This window comes from Alligator mississippiensis, chromosome 3 (genome assembly GCF_030867095.1).
Source record: "Alligator mississippiensis isolate rAllMis1 chromosome 3, rAllMis1, whole genome shotgun sequence".
Taxonomy (NCBI): domain Eukaryota; kingdom Metazoa; phylum Chordata; order Crocodylia; family Alligatoridae; genus Alligator; species Alligator mississippiensis.
In genome coordinates, this window is record NC_081826.1 from 229,445,827 (window position 1) to 229,473,705 (window position 27,879).

General features: G+C 39.1%; 1 protein-coding gene across 2 annotated transcripts in view; it reads right to left on the bottom strand.

Annotated features, from left to right (window-relative positions):
• The window catches only part of MAN2A1 (mannosidase alpha class 2A member 1), a 222,225-nt gene that overhangs the window by 109,988 nt on the left and 84,358 nt on the right, over positions 1-27,879 (bottom strand). For both annotated transcript variants that reach the window (XM_006270866.4, XM_019484312.2), the window contains exons 9-10: positions 24,661-24,863; positions 2,097-2,282 (exon numbers count right to left, since the gene is read on the bottom strand). In XM_006270866.4, coding sequence (XP_006270928.1) covers positions 2,097-2,282; positions 24,661-24,863 — 389 coding nt within the window. The remainder of the gene's footprint in view (positions 1-2,096; positions 2,283-24,660; positions 24,864-27,879) is intronic.

A 27,879-nucleotide genomic window follows, 5' to 3' on the forward strand; every position in this document is an offset into this window, starting at 1 on the left:
TACAGACTTTTTAAATGAACCCTATGAATGTAAGAGTCAGAAACATTCATCTTTTAAAAGACAGTTTCAAATACTAACTTACATATTAACATTTTCTACCATTAAGACATCAGTTCAACAAGCTTTCAAGTATAAATTTTTCAGATTACTGGAGATGTTCTAATTAAATAATTTACATATTTATAAATGCACATTCATATATCCATGGGGGGGTGTATACATATACACACATACATATATATATACACATACATATACACATATTGTTACATTTGTCCACAACCACAGTAATCTTACAGTATTCCTGTGCTAGTTAATAAAGTAGCAATGCTCCTTTAAAAAAAAATAAATATCTATATCTATAGATAGATATCTATAGATACATAAATATTATAGCAGCATTGCTACTTTATTAACTAGCACAGGAATACTGTACAATTTGTGATACTGTGCATGTATTGTTACTATTATTTTTATTTATATATATACACACACACACACATACTATACTATATAGTAGTATAGTATATATATGGTGGTAGTAGTAGTCCTGTATACACACATACAGTACTAATATGAGGGGGGGGGGAGAGAGAGAGAGAGAGCGTAACAATACACATACACACACATAGTTTAAAGCTGTAGTGCTACTTTATTAACTAGCCTGGGAATACTGTAAGATTATTCTGGTTGTGGACAAATGTAACAATATACCATATTACAGGAAAACTTAGTATTCAAAGGAATGCATCAGGCAAACAAACCTAACTTTTTCATCTGTTCACTGATTGAAGTACAGCTAAAGCATAGCACCTTTATACCTGAATGAAACAGTTTAACCGGGGGGGGGGGGCACATGCAGAGCACCACAAAGACAGCTGTGAACAGTACTGCCCAGATGAGTTCTGCTGCATGTGCCCCCTTTCTCCCTCTCCTACCCCTCACCCCTAGCGCCCAGGCAGCCCTCCCACTCACACACACACACACACACACACACACACACACACACGTGTCCTCCACACCCCACCTCCCCACAGGGCAAGGCATGCAGGGAGTGGATCATGGCTTGGTCCGGTCCTTGGCCCTGAGTTGTCACCACCCCACTACCCAGCCCCATGACCCTGGCCTCGCCTGCCCATCCCACTCCTGAACACTGCTCCCCCGCCACCCAATTCCCCATAGGGAGTTTTGGTGAGTTGTTCCATGGCGGGGTGCATTCCCAACCCATGAGAGCTCATCCAAACTCCCCATGTGGCCCTCAGGCATAAATAATTGCCCACCTCTGGTTTAACTCCATTTAAACAAATACAAGAAACTGTCTATTGCACAGAACCAAAGCAACTGTTTTGTCTCTCCATTCCTACATAGGTGTAGGCAGAGCTCCTACATCTGTGTAAGTGGAGCTGAACAGCTTCACCTGGGGTTAAAGTAACTGAGATTTAGCTTTATTTCAATCACTATAAAAGTGGACAGACAAAACAGTTGCATTGTTCCAGTGCAACAAACAGTAAACAGCTGCAATTTAAAACCAATATGATTGTTTTGCCTGTCCACACTCCATTTCACAGTAGAGAAAAAACAATTAATTTCAGAAACTGGAAGGAAATCAACACTGCGATCTGCAAATAAACTACTAAATTGGACAACATGAAAATAATATCCCAGATTAAAGTTAGGAGTCACATAGCAGGGAAGATTAATTTAATCACATAATGCTTAGCGAACATATATATTTTTAATCACTGCTTATTCGTGGCAGTGATTACTGCAGAAGTGCCTATTATTGGATAGAACAGCTACCTTGTTAGAGCAAAGATCAGACTTCCCTTTCAACCTTCTTCTGAAACATCAACATAAGTTATAGCCTCTTATTCTGGAAAATTGGGAGACTACTTCCCTATATCACTATATTTGTAAAGCACTTTGAGATATTCACATGAAAGGCAACATAATAAACGCAAAGTAGAAATAACACTATTTTCTTATTAACAGATATTTGGTAGCTGTATTAAATGTACGTACCAGTATTAAGACCTAAAGAGTAAGTTAGAAAATAAAGATGTAAGTTTACATTATCTTTTATTAATTGCCTTTACCTAGTGCCATAATCCACAACTACCCAATCTTTGGATGTTCCAGTGATGGCATCATGGTGTTGAAAGAGTCCTAGGTTCCTCCTAGCTTCTGTCAACAATTTATAATGGTCCACTGAAGGAAAGGTATTCATCCTGTCAGATTTCTTGCACTGTACCAGCGCCAAAGAGTAAAGGATCTCAGCGGCCCTGGAATTGTAAAGAAAACAAACAAACAAACTATGTAGTTACTTGATGAAAAACTCTGTATATTTCATTCACGGAACCAACACAGTATTATTGCAGCTACTCTCAAAAGTGGCTCCATAAGTTCTTTAAGCTAAAAAATTGTCGAAATAACATTCTATTCATAAACACAGCAAATGAACAGGTCATTTGCACAAACCTGTAAGTCAGGAGTCAGCCCCTAAAATTGTGCATTCAGGATTTCTTGCATCTCAAAAGAACAGAAATAACATTCAGCTTTCAGAACCACACATCTTTTTTAATGAACAGAATTACTCCTCTCAAACGGTACGTTCTGTATTATATTCTGCACAGTAAACAGTCATTTATGTAATTTTTTAAAATCTGTGTATGTCTTAATTGGATTATTAAGAACCCTTAAGCACTATATTAAGCAATCATATTGCAGAGCTTTTACCTGGCACCCAGATAGAGACTTATAGGATTTAAATATCTAAACTTGTCAACACTGCCTCTCTCATCTTTCTAATTCAACATGTTAAAATGTTTGTGGTTTTAATAAATGATATTTATAATAAATGCATGATTCTTTCCCTTTACAAGTTTGATTTTACCTTGATTTGTGTTCGTTTTTTAAACTTTGAGAAAACATCAGTAAAAAACTTCTAAGTTAGCTAAGCAATGTAATTAAGATACCTTTTTCCTGTCCAAAATAAATAGAAGATTAATTTCTACATATCTAATTCAAAAGTGGTAAAAAAAATATCAGATTTTACATTTGGCTAAGTCCTCAAAGACCAACAGAAATATTTTTAAATATTTAAAATAATTAAATATTATAATATATTCTAACATTAAATAAGCTAAGCTTTAAATATTTTAAATATTTAAAAAATTATTTTACTGAACTAAAACTACAATGTAAAACAAAATTCATCCTTCTTTACCAACCCCTCCTCACTACTTCCTTTTAAATTGCTCTAGAAGTCACCAACAATTTGCCTGTCATTCAGTCAATAATCTGCAACTCAGACCTCTGTCTACATCCCTGTATTCAGGTTACATCAAAATCTTGCCAATTTTTGTCTGCTTAACACCTCTAAAATACAGCTCCTTCCATTCCACTCAGACAGTTTTAAACTGTCATCCAGGCTCTTATCTCACATCTTGATTGCTACAACCACCTTTGCTGTGGCCCAAGAAATACATATTTGTTACACTCCTACTTCTTCAGGATACTCCGTTAAGCATCATTTTCCCAGTCTGCCACATTGACCATACCATCCCTCTCTTTGCATCTCCCAAATGGCTTCCCTATCAAACAGATTTTTTTTTGTCCTTAAGTTCAAGAGTCTTTACAGGCTATCAGCAAGCTATGCATCTTTTCTCACAGAATATCAACAGGTCAGATTTTATTTCAAATCAGCCTACAACACCAACCTCTAGCACCCAATGTTTGAAATTATATTTCATACTTCCTTCCCTGTTGATGTTACTGGGAGCTATTCCAGAGCATGAACATCCACAAAGCTACCACTGTCCTCTACAACAGAGTGCTATCCTACAGCAAACCCCATGTGCCACAGAAGCAGTACTGCAGGCACTTCCTTTTATTTCCTAGAGAATACCTTAGGCTGCGTTAAAGGTAATTTCCACTTTCTGGGGACTTGAGTTTATGGACAATATGAAAAATATCCCCACCATGTAGCCCTTGCAGCTGGTCTTTAATTCTGTTCAGGTGACTTCATCTTCAGGCCCTCTGTCTGGAAACTAGCAAGGGGTGGACAATGTGTGGCACAGGTTCCACAAGCAGACAGGCAACCTCTACGTGTGGCACATGGCAGATCAGAGAAGGGGCAGGCAATATAGTGACACATGGCAGGAACCGAAAAGTAAAGCAGCAAATCAGGCGGAAGAAGGGAATTGCACTGGCACTTGGGAAGGGTACAGGGCTAAACGTAGCACACCTGTCGGAAAGGTTCACCCCTCACTGGTCTAAGTATACCTAATACTGCTTCTGTACACATAGTTGAATTGGAAACATTTCTAGAGGTCCCCTTCTAGCCCACAAACATTTGATTTTATGCAAGAGCTGTGAAAATCTGACTCCGCAACGTGCGTATGCGTGCAAAACTAGTAAAAATCAGAAAATACTTCATTTCATTCTGCAGTTGTAGTAAGCAGCCTACCTTAACTATACCTTTTGCAGAAAAAAAGCTATTGATGGCTAATTTGCTTATCTTAAAAAATTAAGGTTTTTATACATATATTTAATACAGAGTAAGCTGGTCACATATCTTAGAAAGTGCACTTGGTATAAAATTGCAGTAGTTAAATGTTTTTCCAGCACACTATACTGTTTGTTCATATAGCACCAAAATTTGTCATTATTAACTTGCTGAACTGTTTAAAGTAAAGCCACCTTAGAGCAACAAATGTTGGCAAGATCCTTTTTTGGTTCAGTTCACCCGTGTCAAAGTAAGTAGTTGCAATATTAAATTTTTATCCTAAACCAATTTGTCTTTTAAAGATCTGAACGCTATACACAAATGAGGAACAAAGCTTCGTCACTTTTCCAGTGATGGTGGGCTTTGCCCACACTGTGGTTAGACAACAGAGACATGGCAGTAATGGTGGCCAGGCTGGAAGGGTTGACCCTCCTTTAGAGTCAAGCTGGGCTGTTTCAACTCACCAGTTACTAATTGCCAAGCACTGTCCTAAATAGTACCTTTCTACTCAGAACTAGTGTCCTGGCATTGTACTCAGACACTGTAAAATGGCAAGAGCCATAATTTGACTGAGCAGTATGCTTCACCTCTTTGTCTCAAACAATTTCCTAATACTGGTTTGTGCTTTTGAACAGCTGCCAACTCCCCACCACAGGGGACTGCATTTCACTAAGGCAGCATTAATTAGAATATACAAGTCTAAAAGCCAAATTCTAAACTGTGATGTTGATTCATTTAAATAATTGAGTTTCATATTAGTTACTTGTGTTATGTTTGTATGTTTAGTTCTCTCTTATATGCTCTAGTCATAAATATATTTATAGATGCAGAAGTGTGTCATTTTATTGTGACAGAAGCTAAACAATTTGGAAGTGCTTCATCCTTTCACCATTTTTTCATTAGATAGGAAAAACAGGGGGGGGGGAAATCACCCAGTTTAAAAAAACAAATCAAAGGCACATTGCATATTTTAGTAGTTACCTTCGTAAAGTAGCTGTACATCTTTGAATATTGATGAAGGTTCTGAAGTTAACTATATATATTTTTTTATAAAGTCCAGCAAATCTGTACCTCAAAAACATTCAACCACCAAAATCCATGGTTCCTACAAATGCCTTCCCCAATGCACAAAATGTCCTCATGGCAACTACACAGGTTAAATTAAACAGCAACTATGTAACAGAATGAACTTGAACAGAAAAAAATATATAAACAGACATATATGCCACCAGGAGCTCAATTCTCACAGAACAAATCTCATGCTCAAGGGAAATCTACCTAACACCTTTAAAAGAAGCAAACTTGTGAACAAAAATTCACAAGCTAGCTCGTCATTAAGAGCCAGGAACTTAACACTAATATTGGTTTTAGGTGCATTATAACCTACTTGATTCCTGAATTCTTCCCACACGTAAAAGGTGGTAATGACTCTCCTGTCTTTCTGCAGGTCTTCATCTCCCAGTAATCAGCTCCTCTTCTTCAGCTAATTGTTGGCCTGCTACCCCTGGGAATTTCTCTCCTCCTCCTTCCAGCTGGTTTTTTTTTTTTATTATTATATAGATGCTGTGCTTCCTTTTACCCCTCAGACCTGCAGAAGAATGTCTTCCATTCAAAAGCTTTCCTGCCTCTATCCCAACTAGACCATTGGTCCAAGAAAAATATCACCCTACAAAATCCTGCCCCTCACAAAAATATTCCACACACTTCAAGAAAAAAACTCTATAGATAATTCATAACCAAGAGGTTTACTAAACAAAGTCAGGACCCCTCATGTACAGACACAAAGTTAGGCATGCATTCTTCTGGCAAGCGAGCAATTCAATGAGGGTTTCAAAATAACACAGAGGCAGACAGCAGGGAAATGTAGGGAACAGAATTGCCAGTCTGTTCCAAATGACTTCCACAAATGATTTAACATCACTAGTTGAATATATTCCACAGATTTTTACTGTCTTTGTAAATGCAAAATCATGTCTAATTTCTTAAAGAAATAAAACTGCAATCCTTTGAAGATCAACTGTTCTCAACTTCAAAAAAAAGATGTCAGCCCTTTTATCCACAGTGTTAGAACTGAGCTAGAATCAAATCTCAACTTAAAAACAGATTAAATTGGGTTTGTGGATTCCTATAAGAAAACATCAATACCTAACATTTCATGTTACTTGCTTCCATAGTGCTTTACCAGAAATGGACGATAAAGGGAAGGGCATCAATTATAAGCAAACGTGCATTTTTGCTAACAATGGCACCTCCGAATCAAAAGGTATGAAAACTGTTGTTGTTGTTTTTTTTAAGTCTATGGACAGAGCAGTCACATCAAGAGCACTTCCTGTTCTGTGCTTGTATTTGGACAGACGGTTCTGATGCTTATTCAGCAGATATGAGGTATGCAACTTATAAACATTCTGTAATAAAAAGTTCACAGCTTTATTGAAGGATAGCAGCTTTATCAAACACCTCATTTTAAACATGCTTACAGATGCTAAGGTTTAAATTAACCCATATTTAATTCTGCCTTTTCCCTTAACAAGAAAACAATACTTTCTGTAACACTGGTGCTCAAAGCTTTTGGCACTGCAGGCCTGACAAGAGACATAGGGTGGGCCCGCAAGTAAAATGCAATGTAGGGTCAGCATGCAAGGAACTGGGCCACAGCTGCAATCCTTTGTGCCAAGTCCAGCTGCAGCATGATTTCACACAATCCAGCATGCAAGGCCTCATCATCCAACCCATGGGCTTCCCCACAAGTCCAATAGTGTGGCAGAAGGGGAACAGCAGCAACATGAATTGCCATAGCTTCCCAAAGACATGTTACTTTAGATGCAAAGTAATACCTATTACTTTTTTTTAAAACTCTTGCACAGTATATTTCCACAATATTCTTAAGAAATATAATGCCAAAATTACTAGTTTGCATACTAGGGAGAAGCAATATTTTTGCAAGCAATATATTTTTTTTTAACTTACGCAACAGCTGTTGGGGATGGGAAAAAGTCACCTAAAAAAGCATGGACAAGAAAAGATCAGGAAAAATAGAAGCACACCTTTCCTACAAAAATATTAAGCACGGCTTTCCTTTTCCAACAAGATATACCAGCGAGGCAACACTGATTTGTGAAGTTATTTAATTTTACCTGAACACCATGCCTTACTCAACAAGGACTAAGTCCAACTACCACCCATGTACCAATAATGTTTACCAAAGAATAGTCTATATTAAAATTTGCTCAAATACTGTATCGCAGTCTCCAAACACGGCTAGAGAAACCATAAACAGATGTTAATGTATTAAGCTAAAAATACTTGTGTTTCAGGAGGACAGACTTTTGTTTACATGGAAGTTAGATACACCAGCTTTCATTCCCCAACTGAGAAGCCGTAAGACATTAATATGGTAATAAATCTAGTTCTAAAATATTTAAGACCCAATGAAGTTCACTGGAGTCTTATGCTGCCTGATGGATTTCTTCTTTAGGACATCCAACCACGTATAAGTTTAAGTCATCCAACTGCATTTGACAGCTGAAGAATAGAGAGACAAAAAAGCCCCCTATTGATATGTTTACCTCCAGGCATCCTCACTAGTCTCTACTTCAAAACCAAAGCACTAACCAAAAACAAGTATTCACAGTTATTTATAAATACACAAAAATTGTACTATGCAGCCTGCAATATCACAAATATTGAAGAAAAGTTGCTTCTCTGTGCTGAAGTTCTTCAAGATATTTTCCCTTTGTACACTGGTGCACATATATGCCTTACACCTGACAGGAGAATTTTTTGACAAACAGCTGCCACTGAAGCCATGGATTTGCTCACACTTTTATGTGTATCAAGGGCATTAAAGTAGTGTGGGGTAACTGTTATGTATGTGGTCCCTTTGCAACCAAGGATCTAGTTTGTAACAGGATTCCTTAGTAGCTGGGAAAGGCAGGTCATGGAATATACAAGCAACACATCTTAAACAATTCCGGTTATTGCATAGACATGTAACCTTTGTTTCTTCCATTTATATCACTCTGGAGTAGAGTGGAATCACTCTTACGTGATTCATAAGCACTTCCTAATATACACTATGAGCAATGCATCCCTACCTAAAAAAATATTGTAAAGCATTCTGCCGAGAGCATCCTTTATTCAAGGTATTTCCATCCATTAACAGTATTTGCTAAAAGTGGAATTCTAAATGCCTGATTTGCAGAAGTGGAGGGTTGTCGAAGCAGACTGAACTCTAATATTACATAGGATCTAACAGCCAGTTGGCAACAAAGCTTAACACATCCTGAAACCCATTTTGATAATTTCTGACATATAGGTTGGCCTTCCATCCTTTCAGCAAAGGACAAAGACAGCTGTGGGAAAAGTTCAGACTTTCTTTATTGGTACAAGGATATGGACCTACAAAAGAAAAATGCTAAGAAGTTTTCCGTCTCAATAATTCAAGTGCAATTTGGGAAAGAACATGTTAAATAAATAAATAGCTTGATACTATTTCTCACTAGTACTTAGGGTGCAATGAACCCCTGCCATGAATGCCTCATCTTTCCAGTCATCCTATATGAAATAACAACCTCATTTATCTGAGCCAAAGAATTCTGAATTTAAGATGACCTCCCAATAAATTAGATTCTATATACAGAAAATTTGTAAATTTGTTAAAATGTTCCATGTATAGAATCTAATTATTGGATGGCCATCTTAAATCCTCCCCTCTCTGCACTGCTGCAGCAGGTTTTCGTAAGAACAAAATATTATCAGTTTAACTGAGTTCCCATCTAGGAACTAACTCAGGTGATAGTAGGCATGGTGGCGTGGGAGGAAAGACTGAAGGATAACTGCGCCCATGAGAGATGGAAGCTTCTAAAAAGGCACAGTATTGGAAACCTAATGAGAAAAGGTTATTGCCTTTTAAGTAAAAAAAAACAACACACACCTAGTCCATAGTTCAGGAGGAAGGTGGTTTCATAACTCTCAGAAAAATGTGGTGACTGTTTTCAGATGGAGGCAAAGGAGGGAAAAGAACTAAATGTGGTTAATTAAATACTCCTCATCAAATCAACCATAAAAGATTTATTTACTTGTCAATGAAGGAGAAGCTCACAAGGCAGATGCTGCATTTGTCCAAGTGCATTCAGAAATAAAATGCCTCCAGCCACAAATGTGGGTAAGAGTGCCACCAGACTAGCCAGAACAAAATATTGTGAACATAAAGTAAACCTTGGCATGAATTGCTCTCAGCAGATTCAACAAAAACTAAATTTATATTCTCACATGCACATTCATGTCTCACATTTTGTACCCCCTTTTGAAACAACAGTGATGTAATGCACAGACTGCAAGCATCTCAGGTGGCTTACATTTCTGAGTAATGTAAATCATCTTTTTGACCACTTCCCTGAGAATGCACTTCATAAACCACTACATTAGATCCATGTTTCCATTTCCTTCCTGAGCAGTGACTACCACTGTCCTGAACACAGTCGTGTAGAGTTGGTCTTCCTTCACCCATGTCAGATTCAGACATCTCCTCAATAGATGTAGGTTGCTCAGTGTTATGAGATCCTGCCAGGTCAGCATTGCTACCTTCTGATGTAGCATAACTGGTTATTATGGTAGGCTGCAAAACCAGGGGCCCAGCAACAGATAAGGCTCCAACCGTTGCTTTCTATGCTGTGCTCGGTGGTCACTCTTATATCTTGTAACTGATCAATGTGGTGGCACCAAATATTAGGCACTACTTGCACGGTGTAGAACAATGGACCTGTTTGTCCAGTCACAATCACAGGCTGACATTTATTAACTCTCCAATTGCACACCAATACTCTTACATAGCTGCCGAGGGGCACCTATCCCCCTCATCATGGCCTACTTGTCTGGAGATGTACAATGTGTTGCTGCAAGTTTAATTTTAACAAGTCCAGCCATGACCTAAGATTCTGGTCCATGAACAGCACTGCCAGTCTCATTCATTGTAGCATGTACTGCTTTCTGGTATGCAGGGAAAAAGCAAACCATCTTCTGCTGTTCTTCATGGACAGCAAGGCATTTTTGAAAGACTATACAAACTGTCCAGCCAGGCCAATGGTAGCTGCATGATATGGTGCAGAACTGATACATCAGAAGCCATTTTTCTTTATGAACCTTTGAAACTCATTTGAACTGAACTGTGGCTCACTGTCAGTTACAACTTGTTCCCATAATCCAGTGTTCGTAAACAAATGTCACAATTTTTCCATCATCTGTGCTAATGGTTTTCATGTAGAAAACTTCTGGCCACTTCGAGTGGAAGTCCATAACCACTAAGTCATTGGTTCTCAAACTTTTTAGATTCAAGGTACCTCTGCAAAACTCGTCAAAATTTAGCAGTACCCCATTTTTAAAATAATTGAAATATATTGCGCACATCATAATACTTGCATCGTAATGTTATTAATTATTGCATTAGCAATTATAATTATATTACATTTGCCCCACCAAATTGTACACCTTCTGCAGATCCAGATAGGAAAGCAGCAGTGGCAGGAGCATGTGATCCTGCCACAGCCCTTCCTGGTCCAACCCTGCATGGGATCTCCTGGAAACAGAGACAAGCAGGGCAGATGGAACTATCCTGCAGGCCTGTTTTTAGGAAGCATTTTGGAGCCAAACAGAAGCATGCTGGAGCAGAAAGGCCTGCATCACATTATAGGGGCAGGCATGGTGATTCTGCTTCAGGTCTTCCTGGTTCAGCTCCTGAAATTGGAGTGCATGGGACAGTTCTACTTAGTGGCGGTGGCAGCCTGGAGAAACAGTGCTGCCACCAGGTAGAACACCCCCCATGCACCCCATTTTCAGGAAGTACACCAGACCCAAACTAGGGAGAGCTGCAACAGAAGTGGTGGGCCTGCCTGTGTAAAGCAGACAGGGACACCTTTCTGCTGTAACCACTTTTCAGTTCACTTCGAACATGAACCCTTAAACAGAGAGGCACACAGGGCAATTTCATTCCATGGTAGCAGCATTGCAACAACCCTGGCAGGTTTGCAGTTAGGAACCACTACACTAGATACAGGGCCATCCCCAGCAGGGGAGCAAATCAGGGTGACCACTTTGGGCTCCGTACTTTGGGGGGCCCTGCAGAGCGGCTGTGGCCCCTCCTACAGGGCCCAGCTAGCGCTGGTGACTCCACACTGCTGCCAGCTTCGTATCTGACTGCTCACCACCCTGTTGCCAGCTTCTTCACATCAGGGCCCCACACAGGCTGATTTGTCCCAGGCCCTGCACCCTGCTAGGATAGTCTGACTAGGTACATCGTCTCTCAAAAATGGTTCTGCAAAACCAATAGGGAGCCATTGCCAAGGAATAGACAGATGGCCATTCCCAGGGGTGTAATGGACTAGTCTGGGTATATTCTGTAGCTGTTGGTACCCCATACAATCCTTAGCAGGGTGTTCTATTTCTTGGTCAATACCTGACCACCATTCAAAACTTCTGGCAAGTACCTTCAATTTTTACAACTCCTAGGTGACGCGTGCAGATCTTCTAAAATTGTTTTGCAAAATATATTAGCTATAACAGCATGAATTGTCCACATGACACATCTTTGATGTATAGCAAGTTCATCTTTGTTTGCATAAAAAGGAGCTAAATTAGGAATGCCCATATATTCCTAAATTCTCAGGGTGGTTTCATATATGCATCAGTGGGGGATCTTTCTTGGTTTTCTTGCCCAATCATATTACAGGTCACTGGGGCATATTCTAGATTAAATAAATTAACAATTTTAGTAGATACTGCTTCTACTACAGGAGGCTCTTTGCAGATAAATTTAAGTATCCAGGAGCATTTCCATGTGCCTTTGATCTTTTGTTTTCAATGTCATTAAGTGTAACCCACTAAAAAGAGAGCCAAGCATTGCATACATGTTGCACCTGCCCTGGACACTCTTTTCTTAGGATGGAGAATTGATACTAATGGTTGGTGATCTGTGACCAATGTAAACTTTCTCCCATATAGGTACTGGTTAAAATCTTTACCCGCACCCCCTCCAGACTTAAACATTTCCTTGTCTTTGTGCATAATTCTGTTCTGCTGCTGTAAGCAATAATGATAAAAATGCTATGGGCCATTAAGTACTATCAGAAATAGTATGCAATATAACAGCCTTGATGCCACACAAAATATGCATCGTCACATAACTTGATAGGCAATGATGGGTTAAAGTTACCAGCCTTGTTGCTTCTAGGAATGCTTTCTGATGCTCATGTGACCAAACCCATTTGCAACAAACAATTTTAGAGGACACAATACAGTGGCTAGGTTTGGTACAAGTCTACTATAATCATTAGTAAATCCTAAAGAAGATACAAGTTGTAATACAACTCTTGGCTGTGGGGCTTCCAAAAATGCTTTTCTCTTCTCTTAAGATCCCTGTAGGCCTTGTGCTTCAATAATATGTCCATAACAAGCAACTGAGCAATGGCCCGGACTGAGAAGGGGGCACGCCTAGGGTGACCAGCTTTGGCCACAGGGGGAGAGGGAGAAACACCCCACTGGGGGCTTCCCTCCTCCCCCTTCCCCAGCACTGGGGAGACCCCAACTGTAAGTCTGGTTGGAGGGGGGGGGTTCCCCCCACATCCCCTCAGCTGACTGGAGGCTAAAAAGGGGGCATAGATGGGCAAACACCCATCTCCTGGTTCTCTGAGCTGGCTGGCAGGTTTGGAGGTGAGTTCTAGCACCTCCTGGCTCCTGGTATGGGCCACTGGAGGGGTCTGGCTACCTTCTGAAAACCAAATGTCAGTTACCTTTCTTATTTGTTCAATCTAAGCAGTTTACAGAAACCTGTAAAGATTGAATCAATTCAGCCTTGTACTTTTTGACCATCTGACCCTAGCCTCTACGTGTAACTACTGTCCCTATTATTCTGTTTGATATAGTTTTATTTTAACCTCTTCTTTATTTTTCTTAATACAGCATACAGTTTCAATATGTATCTTTTTATTGCAACTTAGGCAGTAGAGTTCCTTAAACCAGCAGCTAGCTGGGATTTAGGAACCTTTTCTACACCAACAGCATACATCTGGCTGTTACATGGACTGGCTCTTCCATTGCATATTTAATAACTCATTCATTCCTATTTCCATAGGCATTCTTCCATACAATTCTATAGCATCCTTTTCTGTAGTTTCCATTGCTATTCCAATCTCAACAGCACGTATAAAGATGAGGTTTCTGTCTGATAAGAGCTTCCTTTCTACAGCTTCATTAGGTAGCCAACACACAAATGCGTCTCTGAGGGTCTCATTAAGTCTGTCCTTAAAATGGCAAAATTCTGACAATTTCCACAGCAGTATCACAAAAGGGGAAATAGATTCTCTTTCAAGTTGATTTCTTTTACGGAACCTGAACCTTTCTGCAATGATCAATGGCTTAGGTGCCAGATACTCTTGGACAATTTTCATTATTTCTTCAAAGGTTTCACTTGCTAGCTTTTTTGGAGTGAACAGGTTGCACAGTAAACTACATGTTTTTTCTTGCATCAAGAAGGAATGCAGCTACAAGTTTCTGTGGTAGTATTTCATTTACTTCAAAAAATTGCTGAGGCCACTCTATGTACACAGGCCAATCTTCCAATAAGCTCAAATTGTTCCAATATATATACAGATTTCAAATACTCACAATTAAAACAAATTATTCTGGTTTGTTTAATGCATGCAGCACTTCTGGCAATGAGGACAGGATTTCACTTGTGTTTATCCAAGGGCATTCAGAAATAAAATTACTCCGGTCACAAATGCAAGTAGGAGCGCTTCCAGGCTGGCCAGCACAACATATTGTGAAAATAAAGTGACATATTAATTGCCATCCACAGAGTCAACAAAAAGTAAATTTAGGTTCTCATATGCACATTAAATAAGTTAACATACCTCACAGGTGTAGCAGAAAGCTATATTCTGGAATCACAGGGCACGTTCACATGAGAACACACATGTGGTTTGTGGCACCTCAAAGCTATCCGAGGCATCACAAACTGCATGCAGGACATGTGCAACCATTCACCTCACTGCAAATTTGCAGCACGGCACCAACATATGACACAAGGAGATCCTGGGTTCAGAAAAAATGCTGTGGTGCACAGTCCAGGAGCACGTGCTGACTGACAAAGGCTGGGTCCTCTAGGGAGACTTTCTGGCTGCAGACCAGAGAGTCTCCCCTCCTCTAGTTGTGTCCTGGCTTCTCCAGAAAACCGGAAGGAGTGGGGAAATGGCCATTTTGCCCCGCACCAAACACCTGTGCAGGGGCACATGCTGTGACAAAATGTTGTGCCACTGCTATTTTTGCCGTGGCAAACACAACCCTGCACGTTCGTACTCGTCTGGACGCACCCACAGTCTCTTTCTAGGCAGTTCGACTCATTTATTAAAATAACGGCTTGGTACTTTACTCTGTCTTGAGTAGGCATGGGATCTATTTTTATTTGTGGCAAAGGTGTATGCATCTTGAGAGAGACATAATGGCATTGGGATCCTTCAGTATATGAAGGACATCACACTAAAGAAATCTAAGCCCTCAAGACAGGGAAATGATTCACTATTGACTGAACTTCTCTTGGGATCCTTGAATTCTACAGCCACTAATCCTCTCTTGTGACCACGGATGCTCAAGATTAAAAAGCAGTACCTGCAGCATCTGAAGCAGCTGGCTAAGATACCGTGTGACAGTTGAAAACAGAACTAAACAAGGAATTTAGCTCATTCTCTATATTATTGGGGCAATTTAACAATAAAATTTGTACATTCATTGCTATTTCAGAAAATACCTCCATTTAAGCCTATATTTGAAATTCTGAATTATAAACCCACAGAGTAACATTTACAACTGAATAAAGCTAGTTATTTGGGGACTCGTACCTGGGAAAGCTCTTAATTTGACAGTGTATTATTTTTATTGGTTGCCATGACTCCCAAAAAAACCTATTCCAGGTATGAATTATAATATTTTCTTTCCACAGTTGGAATACAGTATCTTTTATCCACCACTTCTGCTGTTGAGGCAACTGTTCATAGTATATTACAAATACTCTTGGCAAGATGAAATAAAAGCTTATTAGTAGAAGCCACTTTTCCTCACATGCAGAATATCCTGCAATTTACAATAATTCTCCTGCACTTCTTGAAGTAGATTCTGCAGCAATTCAGAAGTCTAAGTCTTGGGAAAATTTACAGATAAACCTGCATTGACTTCTTTCCTTGTACAGGTTTTACAGAAGTAGCCTTATCAGAGTCTCTTAAATCCAGATTCTTGGAACACAGAATCCTAAGGAATGAATGAAACCTGAACACAGAAGGACACTCTAGACGCAACAGCTGTCTTTTCATGGGGGTCAGTCACACCTAGCTCTTGGGGAGCCCATAAACAGCACTCTGGCAGTAATATTTTAAGCCAAACCCCTCTTGCTTTTGATGTTCTCTTTAAAATAAATTCACAACTGTTTTAAACTGGTGATATGAGATTTTCCCCTCAACAGAAAACTTATCTAATTTTTACTTCATTAATAGGAAATGACACTCTTACAAGGAGGGCAATATTCAAACCATGTGATTTAAGGATATTAAAGGAAACATATGACTAAGAAAACTACGAAAATATTCCCCAATAAGATATTAAATGCATCAAAAAAGTGCAGGCAGGGCAACCACTCCGGACCCCACACTTTGGGGGGGCCAACCGGGGGGGGGGGGGGAAATCAGGGCAACCACTCCGGACCCCACACTTTGGGGGGGCCTCGCAGAGCCGGGCACAACAGCCACAGCGACGTCACGCTGCCACCCCAGGCCCCACACTTTGGGGGGCCCCGCAAAGCTGGGCAGAGCAGCTGCGGAGACTCTGTGCTACCACCGACTTCACATTCGGCTGCTCAGCACCACCCCCCTCCCCCACTGAATCTGCCACCGGCTTCCTTCTGTCCGGAGGTGGGGCTCCGCACAGGCTGATTTGCCCTGGGACCGCACCCTGCTCGGACCATCTCTGGGTGCAGGTAAAACAAACAAAACATATGCATGAAAATTTATTTCACAAAGGATTTCAGAAAAGTACATGAACTCTGGGTCTTTCCATCTTAAGGCCATAGGAAGTGAGGAGGAACTGGATTATGGTCTACCCGTTCTACAATTCACACTATCTGCACAGAACCAGGGGACTGTTCATATATCCCACCCAAAATTTTATGACATTAGAAAAGCAGTTTTTTGTAACATGAAAAACCTGAAAAAAAAAAAAACTGTAAACATTTTTTTCTGCATATTGAAACTAGAGGAATTATCAGAGAAACAAAAGGGGAGGGGGAGTAGTATTTTTCATATCTCAGTACTACCGTTCTATCTTGGGGCCTTATCCTGGCCTCTGACAGTTGTGACAAGACACATTAAAACTGCCAACAAATGCATTTATATACTTTGTTCACTTTGTATTCATTCACAGAGGCTAATGGAGAATGAAAAATTGTCATTCTAGGAGCACTATTAGTGACATACTCTGGGTTCATTCAGAATTATAATGAACCAAAGGTTTACTTATCTTCATTTGCATGATTTTTTTTCTGGGTAAATTTAGCAACTCTTTGAGAAGTCCATTTTAAGTAAAATATCGTGTATAGAAAAGACTATTCTGTAATGTGAAGATAAAGGAGGGTGCTACCAAGAAAGGAACACTGAAGTGATTCATAACATTTACTAATTAATGGACTAAACAAAGGTGATACAAGAAAATTTTTTAATGTTTTTATAAGATGATTTTGTAAGAATCTAAAAATAAAAAGGAAAAATGAGATTCTTGGAGCTCCCCGGCAGACGAAAAAATAACGGACTCAGAAAAGCACTTGGAGAGAAAAAAGATATTATAAACTAAAGCTATAGTATTAACAAACAAAAAATTAATGTAAAAATGCTTTCCTCTGTCTATCTTCTAAAACATATTTCCCTTTATTATATTTTCCCTATAACCACATAACCAGAGCAAAAAATATATACAAAAGCAATATAACAAAAACATATACAGGGGTCTAAGTTGTACTTATCTAAATATGTCACTGACTTCTTTTATTCTTAATATTCAGTATATTCATTTATTATGTTGCTGGCATTGCAAATTAATCAAAAGCTTTCACAAGAAAGAAGCAATATAAGAACTTGATTTTTTGGCATTTGTAACTGTAGTACAACATCAAAAAATATATAAAAGAATGCTAGAAAATCATACAAATATAAATAAATACCAACAGAAAAATCCTTATTAGAAAGTTCTTGTCCTAATGCCAGACAATGAAGAGAGACTTCCAGTTACCATTAGCTTTATCAATGCATCATATCATGCGTGTTACTGTTAAATAAGATTACTAGCATAAAAATCTCAAGATGAATATATTTTCCTCATTTCATAAATGTCAAATTATTAATTTTGTTTTGAAAGTGCAAAAGTAATATTTTTCTAGCACTTTCTATTCTAAATTGGAGGCCCAGAAATTTTTTCCACTGTTAACTCTTGGAAATTTGATAGAAGCTGCTTATCAAGCGTTTGTTTGTTTTTTAAAGAAAATATTTAAAATCTAGACACCATATTTCTGACCGTGACAACCAGTTCAATTTTCAACCATAAACTCATTTAAAAGTTCAAATGGCTCAGATTCATCATTTCATCACATACAATAAAGTTATTCCAAAATATCTGTCTGTCTGTCAGAAATGACCTCCAAACATTTACTGATTCTAAAATTTTTAGAATTTTACAGTACTCATTTGAAGCCATTTTAAATATTAAGTGATGCTTTTGTGAATCTTTTAAAATATATTATTTTCTAAACTTTAAATTACTGTATCATTCAAATCTTAAGTAGTTGCCACATTTTCATGTTCAATTTTAGGAAAAGCAGTTTATTCCCCGATTATAAGTCAATGACTACAGATTAAAACCTTGAACTGCTGCCATTATAAAATCCAACAGAATCAAAGGCTTAAATACACTAATATACTACAATTAAAACTGCACTGAAAAACGTGTGCACGCATAACAATAAAGACTGTAGGGGCATGATTTTAGGTTGACCCATGTATAAATAGAGTACAATCTTCATGGGTTTTTGGGGGGAGGTAAATATAATCAGAACAATGCAGTACATGTATATTGTCAAGGAATGCCAACTAAGAATTTTTAAAACTTGGCCTCAGTATATTATCTATAATTATACATTTTTTAACATAACATATTATTTAAATTGCATTTTAGGAATTAAGCTAAAAGTATTAAGTTAAAAAATCAAATACTGGAAAGTTAGGAAATGATGCATTTGAGACTGCCAATAGCAGCAACAGCCATTTTATTCATGTCCTATCCAGGTGTTCATTTCTACAGGCCATGCCAGGTAAGATGCTGTGAAATGTTGACCAATATTAGGAAATAATCACTAGCAAAACTTAACTGAACATAATTTATTAACATCTGCAATCTAACTTGGCCAATTCTGAAACAGTGATCATATTAAAGTATGATGGGTACACCTCCCTGTCTCCAGGCATCTCCCCATAAAAAAATCAGACTCCTGTTTACAAACCCTAAAGCCATTAAAGTAGGTTTAAACAGGTTCATGAAAAAGCTGAAAAGATTGCTATATGAAAAAGTGTTATGTGGAGAAAGTGCAACCACATACTGATTAACCCATTTTAAAAAGTATTCCTAATTTTCCTGTTTACCCAAATAGGAATCTATGATTCAAAACTTACTTGGTAACTATTTGTTTCTAGAATTTGACAGTTTACTGCAGTTTAAAGCAGAAAGCGATTTTTCTCCTCGATACCAAATTCTTAGAAACACCCAAAATATAAAAGTTACTATAGTACAGAGGTGCTCAACCTATTCACTTCCATATGCCAGATCCAGGCACAGGGTTGGCCCATGGGCTGGAACCAGCCCCATATGCTGCCCTGATCTAGCACGCAGGGTCCACATCATCTGGTCCGCAGGGATGCCCATGGGTAATGAAGTTTGGCAACAGGGGAGCAGCATTTAATGCTATCATGTCTCCTCCACCACCAAATTTCCAAACCAGTGAGGGGACCCACAGGCCAAGTGACAGCTTCACGGGCCAAATCTGGCCTGTGGGCCAGAGGATGAGCACCACTGCTGTAATACTGAAGAGCAGGGAAGCAAGGCCACCTTCACCATGCTCAAAACCCTTACTCCACATCCTATATAATTCCAAGCTTCTTCTTTCCTGTTGGTTTACATTAAAATGAAGACAAAAAATTGGTTCAAATCTTCCCTAACTTGACTGTTCTTAAGGTTTCTATACTGGAATTGCTGAAGTCACACACTGAATTCCCTGTCTAAAGACAAATACTTCCCACTTTGCTTATACTGAGGTGAAACCACAAACATTTCTGAATAAAGTAAAAGAACTCACCATTAAACTTTTTCCTGGGGTGGGTGGGGGAGAAGACCCCTATTTCAGACTTTGCTACTAAGATGAGTTTTTTTTATTACATCTTCCTTACTGGACCTTGCTAATGCATACTTTCTGCAGTACCTGTCCCTGGACAACCCCCTAAAATGCAGTGGATTGCTAAATAGCTTGTTTCATCTTTTCTTCTCTAGATACTTGGCTCTTTCCCTGAGCCCGCTACAGAAGGTCCACACTTCCCTTGGATGATGAAACAAAAGAGGACTATGCAAGAACACGCGAAGGACAATAAGACTTGAGAAGAAATTACACCAACTAAGGAAAAGGTATCATATACCTAACTATCATAAAACTTAAATCACTACAATATCATGGAGATTCACAGTATCATATTACACAGTAAAGTATAGGGGACGAGAACAGATGAGAAACTTGTGTCTGTGACAAACACAAAAAGAACAACATAGGAAAAGGATGCCAGGCTGAACAGAGGGGGAAGGTCTTGTCATGGTTTGCCAGTTTTCTGTCAAATATTGGTGAGATCCAACATGGAGAGAAAAGTGACAGCAGGCAGAGGAGGGAAGGAATGAGTCCCACGTAGCTGGGATTCAATGAAGTTGGGGAAGTAGACTTGTTTAGGTAGGAAGACAATGGTGTCCTGTCTGATACCTCATCATGTTCTGAAGCACCTTGTTCAGTCGAATATGGTAAAAATGAAGAGATTATGAAATGAAGCACAATAATGCTGACAAGACACCAAACTGATGAGCCAGGCTGTCTACACAGGTACTTTACAGGGACCCTTATGCTCCCATTAGTCATCATTTGAGCCAAAGGGCACACCAAGAGCATGTTAGTAAGACATGCTTTAGGTGTCTCAATCCCGCAGATGAAATGTCAGTGTTTGATTAACTAGTCTTCCCTGCCTCTGACCTTTCCTAAAGGAATGCCTGGTCCAGGCAATGACAATCTCTCGTCTGTGATTAGAAGTTCTGTATCATCATTGTGTAACTGTCATAACGCTGAGGGCTTATATTCTTTCTGCCTGGCCTTCAAAAAAGCATGCCATCTGATCTCCAGTTAATTTTCTTGATTGTTTTCTGACCAGTACCAACAGGGGTGTCATGGAGTTAAATGTGATTTCATAAGTCTAACAAATTTTTGTCTATATTTCTAAATATTCAGTGCAAGGGATCCAACATGGATCTTATTTTCTTGCTTTCAAAAAACCTACTATGAATAACATCTGCTTGTCAGTGTACACATTCAGGATACAGGACCATAAACGGATGCATTTTGTAGACTGTATAGAGGTCTTTATGTTTCTTCTAGTTTGACCAACTGTGTAACACATGCCATAGAACTTTAAACACACCACTTAGTAGTTGATCTAGAACTTCTATTTCAGCCATTTCTCACCTTTCTGAATGATATTTAGTGTTGGATTTAAGGACTCCAAGTAATAAACAGATCCATCATAGAATCATAGAAAGTTAGGACTGGAGGGGACCTTAGGAGGTCATCTAGTCCAACCCCTGCTCCAAGCAGGACCATCCCAAACTAGATCATTCCAGCCAAAGCTTTGTCTAGACAGGTTTTGAAAGCCACCAATGATGGAGCTTCCACCACCTCTCTGGATAACTTGTTCCAGTGTTTTATTACTGTCCTAGTGAGAAACTTCCCTTGCTGCAATTTGAGACTGTTGTTCCTTGTTCTGCCATCTGCCACCACTGAGAACAGTCTAGATCCATCCTCTTTCGAACCCCACTTCAGGGAGTTGAAAGCTGCTATGAAGTCCCCTCTCAGTCTCCACTTTTCTAGATTAAAGCCCAGTTCCCTCAGTCTTTCCTCACAAGTCATGTTCCCCAGCCCCCTCACCATTTTTGTTGCCCTCTCTCCAATTTGTCCACATCCTTCTTGTAGTGGGGGGGCCCAAAACTGAACACAGTACTCCAGATGCGGCTTCACCACTGCTGAATAGAGGAAAAGAATCACTTCCCTTGACCTACTGGCAGCACACCTACCAATTCAGCCCAGTATGACATTAGCCTTCTTGACAACAAGGGTGTACTGCTGGCTCATCTTCAGCTTACTGTCCACAGTAACCCCCAGCTCCTTTTCTGCAGAGCTGCTGCCCAGCCAGTCAGCCCCCAACTGGTCCTGGTGCATGGGATTGTTCCATCCTAAGTCCAGCACTTTGCACTTGTCCTTGTTGAACCTCATGAGATTTCTTTTGACCCAATCCTCCAATTCGTCTAGGTTGCTCTGAATCCTTACCCTACCCTCCAGCATATCATGTCTCTAGGTAAGCTGTTCCAACACCTCATTGCTCTGTGTTGCCAGCCCTGGCCACGTTTAAGGGCCTAAACAAAGCTGCAAGAGTATGACTAAGGCAGAAGGCACAACATTCATTTTGAATGAGTACAATTTGAACTTAGCAGGTGTTACACATGAAATGTTCATCAGTGTTTTAAAGTAATTAACATTACAATTTGCTTAGCTGGATAAATCCACAATTTATGTTAAACAAGAAAGACATAACAGAAAACAAACTTCCAAAAAAATTTTCAATTTAGGATTTGTCAATAGATTATCGACAAACAACCAAAATTGGATATAAAGTACATATATGCATCCTGTAGCCTCAGGTGTATTGATAATGATTAGTGAATTATGAAAGTATGCATTGGTTCTGTGTTGCCCTACTGCAGCTATGTGCTTACGTTAAATATTTTTAACCAAAGTTTTAGAAGCTTTAGAGATAAATATAGAGCAGAAGGTAGCTTTGTTAGTGTGACCAGGAAGGGAAGGAAAGCAGAAAAGTGATAAGGAGACATTCCAGACACTTTAGGAAAAAAAATAAGAAATGCTCTTTTCATTCTCACAAGGACATAAATTTTGCTTAATTGAAAACTTCCAAGATCACCAAAGAACTGGTTTATGCTGGTTCCCAGACAGACAAAGAGAATCAAAATGAGCCAATCAGATTACATTTGTTACAGTGTGGCCCCCCTCTACATGTGCACATGGCAGAAGTCATGATTGTGAAATTGTGCATTGGATCCCATAGTGCCTTACTGCCAGTGCAGCTGGAACTTAATCCTAGGCTCCACCTGCAATAAGAAGCAGCAAGCACCCGCAGCCCATAGGGGCACCCTTTGCAACCCCAGAGCTGCAGGACCATGGCAGCCTTGATGTCCCAGGCTTGAGGATGGGGATCACAGCTGCCACGATCCCTCAGGCCCAGGGGTTTCATGCTGGGCATGGTACACTCCTGTGCCTGTAAACCCCATGAGCTGATGTCGCTCTCAGCTACATGGGAGACCCTGCTCCACATGCAAATTAAAGCTTGATAACAATCAGCATTAAAAGTTAGTTCATATTTTTGAGGTTTAACTTTACAGCTGGTTGGAGTGTTTTATGGTGTACCAGCTACTTTGCACATGTACCTGGTCTTAACATAACAGCACAATTAACCAGTTAACTGTACAATACCTGCAACGTGGAGAGGGAACCTTAGTCGTACAATTATATGGATTTGATCCAAGAAAAACAAAGTACACAGGGAGCTCCAAAATGGACCCTGAACTACCTCCCAGTTGGGACTTGCATCAGAAAAGCCACTCATCCAGCTTTGTATGGAAAAAATAACCCCTACCTCTAAAGAATGAGGTATAACCACCTTGCTTAGCAGCCATACTTTCATGCTGCAAGGCTGCTCCGGATAAAATGTTAACTACATGTAATCACAGTCCTTTTCTTGTAGCTTTGCCCATTTCATTAGCATGTGCTGAAAACATTAGCAGTAAAAAAGGCTGTCCTAAAAAGCACTGGCTGTAAAAGATTCACCCACAGCAAAATAAAGAGTAGCAGAGAGTCAGGTAATAGAAACAGAAACAAAAGCAATTATAGTATGGTGCAAGACGAGAATAAAACCATTTTAAAAATAAAAGCATATGAAGCATTTTTTAAAATGAACAAGCAAGTTTATTATGTATATGGTGTTTTAACACAAAATTACCCCTCCTCCCACGCTACCCTCTCTCTAATGTACTTCTGTCCTCTTTTCCCTAAGCTCCTCTTTTTACTTGCCTTCTCTTCCACCACTTCTCTCAACTTACTTAAAAATCTCTCTTTCAGGGCCATGACCCCCAACCCCCCCCCCCCCCGCTTTTCTCTCTTATTTCCTTCTTCAGTATTGTCTGACTATATTCTTCCTCACTTTCCTATTGCTTTGTTTTCCCAAGTTTTTTCTTTTTCCTATCTACTCCATTCTTTACCTGCCCTCAATCCCCGTGTGCCTCAACCCTCATAGTTCTTTCTCCTATTCATCATCAAATGGATTTCCTCTCTCTTGCCTACTTTTGCTCCTCCAGATTTCATTTGTCCTTTTTTCTGTGCCCATCTCCTCCTTGCAAAAACAAGCTCAAACCAACAGTGATCAAAAAATGGTAATAGCAATTCAACAAGGGTCACATGCACACACTGGCTGGTATCCCAAGTGACCAGTTACTTCCAATGGTATTTTAAACCCATTCTGAAGCAAGCAGAGTAAACTGTCATACTAATATCCAAAGATTTTGGAGACCAGTTATGTTTTTCCTACTGCGATATATGAATCTCAACTATAATATAATAAAAATAAACTTCAGAGTTTATCTTAAAACATATTTTCTAAGTTAGGAATTTTTAAACCAAAGCAGAACTATATGCTGACACTTACCTTAAATAGGATTCCAGAACTCGATCTAGTCGTTTGTAGAAGGGTCGTGATGTAAAGTAGCCACTCCAGTAATGATAATCTCTGTCTGCATATGTGAAGAAGTCCCCACTCAAAACAGGAAAAAATGAATTGCTGCTCTTCTCATCCAAATTACCTGCTTTACGCAAAGCCTCAAAATAATCTGATAAAGTTCCAAATTGGGCCTGAAACAAAATCAGAAAAAACTTATGTGACTAACAGATTTCCATTTCCTTGGTTTATTAATGCAATGCTAAAGGATAAGGACATGTTGGATTTAATAGATACTTTCAAAGTATGCTTTCTGCAAGCCAGATCATAATAGAATTATTGGTCTATTTTAAAGTACACAAAATTTCCCCTGATGCCTTGACCGACATTTAACTCATCAAAAATAATTTTCTAACACACAAGATGCAAGCTGTTTATTTGCCAAATATAAACACACTCCTGTAAAGTACCAGAAGTTTAAATCCACACGTTTTAAAAAAGTAGTAAGCTTTACATTTCTCTCTTTAGGGCAAGTAACAAAGGCCTAAGCAAACTTTGGTTTCAACTGTGGGAAAAATGTCCCAAACACTGCCCTTTTCTCTAACCTCTATTGGACATTAGTAATCCATCTTCTGTAGGTATCTGGAAAATGTTATAAATTTTCCCTCTTCTAATGAAATAACAATGCAGTTCTTCCTCGAGACTTTACTTTCAAATGCATTAACTTTATTACGTCACAACACAAAGTCTTTGATATATCAAAATAATCAAATCCAACAATAAAAATCAAAACATGTCTGTTTTCAAAGTGAAAACCTACCTTAAGTCAGCTGCTTCCTGGTAGCTGTCTATATGCACACTCTCACCACGTGGGAAGTGAAAACTAAACCACAAAGTAAGACTACGCATACAGGGAGGTACCATGAGACAGGCCCCTAATGCAGTAAATCCTTGCTCCCTTTTATTTCACAGTAAGAAGTTCATTTTCTCATGCTGTTTATATAGGAAAACAAAGAAGTTTACTTGATTCCATTTCAAAACTATGTCCATATAAACAATATAAAAGGGTTTTCCCCTTTTACAGCATAACTCAAAAACAAGTCCTGGAATCACCCCGATGCAAAAATAGGGGAGCTTGGGTGCGGAAAGGAGACCATGCTATACTAGCTCTCATAGTCATGTAGCAAGAAAATCATTGTGGATATAAGTGGAGAGAGTTTGTGAGAACACAGAGACAAACTATTCCCTTCCCCCTCCCTTTCCCCCCACAAATCAGCTGAGGCTAGAAAGAAATGTTCCATTGGGCAAAACACAACTTGCTGTCCAGTCCATTGATCTTAGGAACAACAGGCAACATGTTCCCTGCTTCCAGAGACATGCCCTAGAGATTGCCAAGAACCCATCTCTGGAAGCAGGGAAAGAAGGGACAGTTCTTGGCTGCTCAGGGAAATCCTCATGCAGCCTAGAGTTGGTAGGGATCCACCCCAGAAACGGGACAGTTCCCGGCTAGCTCCCCAGTCTCAGCACTGCTTGGCTTGCCAGCTCCTGTAGGGAGCCAAGAGCTAAGCAGCGCCGGGATTGCGCGGGGAGGGGGGGACGACACGACGACAGACGGACACAGAAAGCTACCCAGTCCCAGCACTGCTTGGCTCCCAGCTTTTGCAGGGAGCCAGGAGCTGAGTAGTGCCAGGACTGGGGGAGTTCTCCAGCCCCCATGACACCCTAGTGTTGGGGCTAACTGGGACCAAATTTGTTTCAGGTCACCATCTACACATGCACTATTGCACAGTATTTACTACCTGTATATACAGGTAGTAGCTAACTGCACAGTAGACTAATTTACTGTACAGTAAATGTGCACATGTGTAGATGATGACACTTTACTGCGCAGATTAGTCTACTGTGAAGTAAAGTGTTTTGTGTAGACACACCCAGTAAAAATAAAACCTTTTCAAGACCTTACAAGTTATTTGTCAATTGAAATGTATTATTATTTTTAAAAAATACAATCCTAAAAGAAATTTTAATATCTAAGCTGAATCCAAGTTAGATTCCTTTCTCATTTACCAGATAGCATAATTTTATAACCATGTTAACAATCTTAAAACTAAAATATTCTTATTTCAAAATTCATTGTTAATTCCAAGAACCCAGCATATGCTTGATTCTGCAGCTCTGAAAGCAGCAGGGAACTATTACTGAATTCAGCATGCAAACAGATCAAGCCTTAACGCATAAACGATTAAATATTCAAAATAGAAAAAAGTCCACAAGACTCTTCTTTCTGCTGAATATGAATGTACCAGTGACACCTAGTTCAATATAATTATTATGGTGCTCACTCGGGAAGAAATGTTAGCGTTAATGAATTAATGTTTATCTGAGCATGTGCTCTCACCCGAGTATAGTGCTAGCATATTTACTCTTTGTAAGGAAATGACTGCTTATAGAAAGTGAATTACACATTTAGATTTTGTTCTTCTCACTTATCTGTGAGAATAAAAAAAAAAAAAAAATCAAAATTATTAATGGCTGAAGGAAAACAAAAGAACCTAAAGTCCTTTAAATCTATAAATCATCTTTAAAATGTTAAACTATACGCACCTTTATTTATTTGACAAACTATAAAGAAATTCAATTAACTAATAAAGGAAAGCATACCAAAATTTTAAAATGATTGCATCCAAGGTATTTTGTGCTACATAGCTTTATGATAATGCACTTAGTATGGGGGAAGGCAGTTTGAGACGTGTTAAATAAGGCAATTAGTGCTCAAAAGCAGCTTAAATGAGAGAAATGGAAGGCTGTACATTTGAAGATGACAGAAGATAAGAACTATAAACCTTCCACAACAATAACAGTATTAAAGGAGCCTAAGAAAAATTAAAGACTATTTTTCAAGTAAATCACATCGGCTATTATTATTATTTCTTGCTAGGTATAGAAAAATGTAAAGCCTTAAGGGAAGAGGCATTAGGGGAACCAGCCCTCACCTATACTTAACCAGATGTAAAATAAAATAAAAACTATGATGTCAAATGACAACAGCAACAACAACAAAATCATCATTACCTTTCTTATTCATCAAGTCTTTCAACTGAGCAACAGTAGTATTTAGCTATCTTTCTCTGTGATACAAAAACAAAATCTCAGTCCATCAAAATCTGTCATCATGTAAAAAAGGAGCAACTTAAAGTTAGTGCTAATGGT